Here is a 6,461-nt window from a genome sequence, read left to right as displayed (position 1 = left end):
TTTCGATGATAATGCCCGATAAGTTTGATTAGTAATTGCCATGCATTTGTGATGACACAACAACAAATAAAATCAAATAAAGACAACTAAGTAGAAGACACCAAAACTAGTTAAAATTGAGTAAAAACTAGCATGACAGTTACAAAAAGAGACCTTTTATTTATTCACAATGTTTGGGAGAAAGACTTGAAAAACAGGGAGAAACCTAAAAGAATTAAGACTCATAACTTTCAGAGGCAAAATTTATAACTTCTACGAAGAAAACCGACGACACTTTGAATTATTGATCGATAACATCTTGGATTAATGATGAGGGGCTATTTTTTAGATTTACAATAGGTTAAAGACAGAATGAGAAAATTTGAAGTCTTGATTGGGTCAGACTATTAATTCAGGTCCAAATGAATTGGGCCCAAGTTAATCTCCCAATCAATCCCTAAGCTAAAAAGGGAGAAAAAGAAACCCTAAAATAGAATAAAGGGCGGCAATTTGCTTATAAATTCATTTCAACGCCCCCACTCAACTCCGCCTCTTCGGAAAGAGTTTGACTCTGTTGTATCTCTCCTTCTAAAACCCTACTTATCTCCTCCTCGCAAAACCCTAGCCCCTTCCTTTTTTCTTTCGTAGTAATCATCCATGGAGTTCTGGGGTAAGCTTCTCTTTCGTTTCGTTTTTGATGCTTTGGGCTTTTCCTTTTCATTTCTCGTCTTCTTTTGTGTTGCTCAATGTCTTGTTTTATTTGAACATTTTTACTTATTTCCTTAGATTTTGTTTTTTGTTTTGGTTTAACCTTCTTTTGTCGTTCAAAGTTGGTAGTTTTGAAGGAAGCTGTGATCTTTTTTCTTCTATTGTGATGATATTATCTTTTTCCCTGGACTTTAATGTTTGTAATGCATTTGTTGGCTTACTTTGTTTGATAGAGTGAATGAATTTGCTGATTTGTAGTTATTTAATTTGGACCAATAAATTTAATCATCTTGTTATCTTATTATTAGGTATTGAAGTTAAGTCTGGACAGCCTATTAAAGCAGATCCTGGTGCTAACTACGTTATCCATCTTTCCCAGGTTAGAAGTTATTCAGTAGTTGAAGTTGACATTTTTTTAATTTATGGTTGCTTTCTTTTTAGTTCTTTTTTTACACACTAACGTGGTCTGCAATGTAATGCTGCTTGTGTCTTAGGCTTCACTTGGAGAGTCCAAGAACAAAGCAGAATCCGTTCCACTCTATGTGAATGTTGATGGGAAGAAACTTATTCTGGGAACCCTTTCCCACCAGAGTTGCCCTCAATTATCTTTTGATTTAGTATTTGACGAAGAGTTTGAGCTCTCCCACAACTGGAAAAACGGGAGCGTATATTTCCTCGGTTACAAAACTTTCATACCAGAGGAAGGATATCCTTTTATCAATACCTATTAATTTACTATTTTTAGTGATAACTACGCATTTTTTAATGAGTGTTTAGTGTGCTTGTTCAATCTTGTGCTTCCTTGACTCTTAATGCCTGTTTTCTGTCGCCACTGATGATTTTGGTAAGGCCTTGTATAGATTTGATCCCACATGCATTTTATTTTTTTCCGGTTTTTGAAGTATTTCTCATGCATGTTATTCTTATTTACAGGTATGTCTAGCGAAGAAGAAAGCGAGGAGGAGGAAGAGGAGGAGCTTCCTGTTGCTGCTGCTGCTGCTGCAGTAAATGGTAAACTCTTCTTTTGCAGCGAGATCTATAGTTATTGTTGAAGATTATATTATTTTGCATTTTAAATGTTTGGTGCATTCATACATTCTAGGAAAAGCTAAGCCAGATGGAAAAACAGCCAAGGCTAATGCTGGGAAACCTGATGCTGTTAAACAATCTGGCAAGATAGCAGAACCTAGCAGTAACAAGAAATCTGAGGATGAAGATGATGATGATGAGTCCGAGGATGAGAGTGGTTCTGATGAGGAAGATGATTCTGATGACGATGACGAGTCTGATGAGGTTTCTTTTTATAACTAAGCTTATAATTTTAACTCATTCATTTTTGTAATGTATGGCTTATTTTCAGTGTTAGTGAAATTTGAATTGTTTATTTTTCTTGACAGATGTCTATGGATGAAAGTTCAGATGACGAGGATGAGGAGACACCTAAGAAGGTATCTTCTTATTCTTTGTTAGGTAGCAACTGTTGAATTTGACCCAATTCTATGTTATAATTTGTCTCTTTTGGCTTCTAGGTCGAGTCAAGCAAGAAGAGACCTGCTGAAGCTGCAACCCCTGCTTCTGCAAAAAAGGCTAAATCTGCAGTTACACCTCAGAAGACAGGTCATTTTTATTGTTCACTTGAAAGTCATCATTTCTGCCACTTCATAGGATGTCTGCGTATATTTTGGTTAACCAATGATTTGCTTGTTCATTTCCCTGTGATCTGATTATAGTTCCTTTGCAGATGGTAAGAAGGGTGGACACACAGCAACACCGCATCCAGCAAAGCAATCTGGGAAAAATTCTGCAAAGTCTCCAAAGTCTGGTGGTCAATTCTCTTGTGGTTCTTGTAACAAGTACTTTATCTTTTACTTTGAAAAGCTGCTTCCTGTTTTAATTGAGTTGGTTGCGTAAGTAAATATGGGCATGTTTTGTGGACAGGTCGTTCGGGTCTGAGGGCGGTTTAGAGTCTCACAAGAAGGCCAAGCATGGTGGCAAATGAGATCGGGTTTACATGCTCTAATGTGCATGTTTAATTTTGGGGGAGAGATGTTTGGCTTGTGGTTTTGGTTCTTATTATTCTTACTAGTAAAATGAGTGATTTATGGATTAGAAAAGACTTCGGGAAGGTCCTTATGATTAGAAACTATCATCATATTGGATAATTATTATGATTATATTTTAGGATGTGTAATGTTTGCTTCAAATTTTGTCTGATTTGCATTCTACATGCGTGATCCTTAAATGGAAGGTTTATGGTTTTCCGGAAGTCTGTGCTTATATAATTGGAGTTTTGAAATTCATTTAAGTGTTCTATATCTATAGTAACGCCTGTCCACCTTTGATATTATTCAAAGTAAGCCACTAGTAAAAGTTACACGTTGACGACAATATTTTTGCAGAAACGGTCATAAAATCCTGACTATAGTTAATTGTCTCTAAGGCGACATACGATAATCAGCTCATCTGTGATCCCAAACTTTTCACTAAATCTTGATTTTAAGGTCTTATTCAAGGTTTTTGACTCTATCAATCAAAACGGCCCCTACGATTGAAAAGCAAGTGAATGTTCAAACCATTCTATTTTTATACCAACCGGTATATCCATGCAAATCATTGTACAAAAAATGAAAAGAAAACGACCCCCGAGAGATTCGATCTAAGCGTTCGAATGAAGTGAAAAAATATATAAAATTGATCTTGTGTGCTTACTGAAATCACAACAACTCGTATATTAAAGCTATATGAAGAAACTGATCCTGTTGATAAAATTTTAAGACAATTCTGTTTGTTAAATTCTTCTATGGACTTGGCACAAAAATGAAGTGAAAAAATATATAAAATTGCATTCTCAAACCAACAGACAAATCAAAGTGCTTTTTCTTTTGGCTTGCAGGACGGGAAGGATTTTTAACTTACCTAGCAAGTTGTACTAATATTTACTAGATTATTTAGTACTCATTATAGAGGTAAAAGAAAACATTTTATTTATATGTGAAGTTGTAGAAAACTTGTAAAAAAATCTTATAAACATGTTCCATCTTTGTGTCTTTGGTTTTTAATTATTTTATTTAGAAATTATGGAAAAATAAAATTATTATTATATTAGTTATAATTCAAAATAAATGATATATTACTCTTTTCTCAATTAACTTAGTACTGAATTAACTTTTGACACCAACACTAAGAGGTTTTATATAAATAGTAGAAACTCAATTACATACGTGTGAAAATTACGTATTTAGAACACAAATTTGTGTTTCAAAATATCATACAATATGTAATGAACAACATTATTAATTAACACTAGAAATCCATCACACGCATATAGATGCGAAACCACAAATATAGAACATAAATGTGTGCTTAAAACTAACATTCAATAAATAACAAAGCGTATGACTTAAAACTAATTAATAATAATTACACATGAAATATGTATGGTACTAAAATTTAAAAAAATAAAAACTAGATTTAATTGTTTATCATTATATTATTATCAATCTTGAGTTGGTGTTGAGTTAACTTTTGACACCCATTCAATCAAATACATTATTAATATATTTACAGTTGATGGAAGTAATAAAATAGGCATAATTAAAATTAAAATACATAAATATATTAAAATAAAGTTTTTGCAGAGTGATAAATTCAAAGTTTTTCTAATGCAATTGTTTTAGGTTCAAATCCCACCATATATATATTTCTATTGATTCTTTAATTAAAATACTAAAATACCATTAATAATATAACTTATTTTAATTACGGAAAATATATTTCCGCAATTTCTCTAACCAAATTGATGATCTGGTTGAGAGTAATATAAACTTAATGAAACACTTAATAAATAGTATTCATATTCATATTGTGTTTTAATTTGCTATTTATGTCCAAAATTACTAAACCCAACTATAATCATCTAATGATCCAAAAACATTTAACATAGTCCTGGATTTGAACCTTCAAATAAATTTAAGGATGAAAGATAAAATTCTGTAATATCAATTCAATTAATGAAAATTTTAAAAATTAAAAATAATAAAACGGGCAGTAATGTTATTATAATTTTTATAAAAAAAAAATTCTTAAAGACTTATCCATTAATCTAAAATAACAAGCCATTTAAATGACTGACAATTAAAGCTTTGATACTAGTAATAAAAATTGAAGTCCTGAACTTGAAATACCAAAATTGGAATCTGTGTGTATATGCAAGTGTTTAATTTCATCATGCACAATGTGTAAGCTTTAGTCTAAACCTTCAGCTTGGCTTTCATCCCTTTGTGAATTCTAATGGTTTGATTTAAAATTATCTATTCCGTTATACTAATCTTAGTAAAAAGTTTTTTCTTCAAATTTTTTTCTATTAAACTGATATACTATATTAGAGTTCATTTAATTATTGTCCTTTTTTTCATTTAATTATTACCACTCTTTTTTTTTTGTTAATCAACTATCAATTCTTTAATGTGATTTACCTAATTAAATCATATTTTTTTTATTTCCATTAAGAATGAAAACGTGACCTGATAATTAAAAAATTGATATAATTTAACTTTTATATATATCAATTTACTCATAATTATAAAAAAATAATTTCAAATTGATTATCAAAATTTACCATCTTTCCTCCACTGCCACTACATCATTGCTTCCGCCATAAGTTATCATCATAAGTTAAAAAGAACATAAATAGAGTAGAGTAAGATTATTTCAAAACAATGCTTTAGAACATTAGCTTGTTTTTCCTGGTCTTTCCATTTTTCTCGTTCCCATGTTAAATTTCAGCGTCTTGTCTCATTCATGTCCCATCATTTTCATTGCCTTAATTTCATCTTTTTATACACGCCACTTATTTCATTGCAACTAATTTTTTACAATTATTACTAAATTCATATATGTAAAAGAGACCAAGAAGAAAGTTAAATTTATTATTATATTAATATTTTAATTATTATGTAATATGAATGTTGAAGTTTAATTTTAAGTTCATGAATATAATAAATTTTATTTCATTCAAGGTTCAATAATGAAATTTAAATTTAAGTAATTGAAGTCAACTTAACTTATTTGTTTAAAATTTTATCCCGAAAAATTATAAAACAAGGATTAATTAAAAGAGACTAATTTTATTTATGGATTTAATATATCAATTAAAGATGATAAGCTCACGTGAAAGATGACAAATTTAGGCGTTACATTTTAAGTACCTCAATCAAACCCACACGCGTAACCATATTATAATTAATTAATTTGTGGTGCATTTTTGGAAAAGGTCTAAACATTTTTAGGTCAATATATGTTCTTATCAATTCAAGATTTGTCTCTTAACTCCTTAATACACTCTGAATCACTCGATTTCAAATTCAAAAATTCAAGTTTTTAAGGAATACTAGACCAACAAAATTTTTACACCTAATGGAAATTATGAATTTCAAACTTTTTACAATTTAAGGAATCCATTCATTTAACAATATGAGGATAATCTTTAAGTTTTCTTTTGGTTAGGTTATTTATTTATTTTCTTCTTTATTATGTTCTATTCTTGTTTAATTGTTGTAATATTTTAATTTAGTTAATTGTTCTTTATCTTAATTGTTTATTTCAATTGCTGTTTTTTTTTTAAAAAAAATTATAGATCAGATTTGAACTTGTTTGTATTTCATGTTGCGGTCATCTAGAATTATAAGTTAAATCTGCAACTTATACAAACTTGCAATTTTATTCCACTGCCTGCTTCTTATCACTTAATGGAAATGGACAAAAAAATCAATCTC

At 30.1% G+C, this 6,461-nt stretch overlaps 1 protein-coding gene across 3 annotated transcripts; it reads left to right on the top strand.

Annotated features, from left to right (window-relative positions):
- Positions 1–476: 476 nt before the first annotated feature.
- Positions 477–2,953, top strand: LOC107959387 (histone deacetylase HDT1). Of its 3 annotated transcripts, none has more exons than XM_016895443.2 (10): positions 477–649; positions 996–1,066; positions 1,182–1,393; positions 1,521–1,531; positions 1,621–1,698; positions 1,790–1,980; positions 2,085–2,135; positions 2,217–2,304; positions 2,429–2,504; positions 2,626–2,953. In XM_016895443.2, the coding sequence occupies exons 1-10, from the start codon at positions 637–639 to the stop codon at positions 2,684–2,686; spliced, it is 852 nt and encodes a 283-aa protein (XP_016750932.1). In that variant the 5' UTR covers positions 477–636; the 3' UTR covers positions 2,687–2,953. The 3 variants fall into 3 exon arrangements, with proteins under 3 accessions (XP_016750932.1, XP_016750933.1, XP_016750931.1); XM_016895444.2 differs by having other exon boundaries at positions 2,429–2,509; XM_016895442.2 differs by having other exon boundaries at positions 2,429–2,540.
- Positions 2,954–6,461: the final 3,508 nt, after the last annotated feature.

Source organism: Gossypium hirsutum, chromosome A05, assembly GCF_007990345.1.
Source record: "Gossypium hirsutum isolate 1008001.06 chromosome A05, Gossypium_hirsutum_v2.1, whole genome shotgun sequence".
Taxonomy (NCBI): domain Eukaryota; kingdom Viridiplantae; phylum Streptophyta; class Magnoliopsida; order Malvales; family Malvaceae; genus Gossypium; species Gossypium hirsutum.
The sequence above is the reverse complement of the archived record's forward strand: the minus strand, read 5'-3'. Positions and strand labels throughout refer to the sequence as shown.

What these genes read in the sequence shown, in the direction of transcription:
- LOC107959387 (XM_016895442.2), top strand. An exon ending in ACGTTATCCATCTTTCCCAG is followed by an intron (nt 1,067 to 1,181) that starts GTTAGAAGTTAT and finishes CTTGTGTCTTAG; the next exon opens with GCTTCACTTGGAGAGTCCAA. An exon ending in AGTTACACCTCAGAAGACAG is followed by an intron (nt 2,305 to 2,428) that starts GTCATTTTTATT and finishes GTTCCTTTGCAG; the next exon opens with ATGGTAAGAAGGGTGGACAC.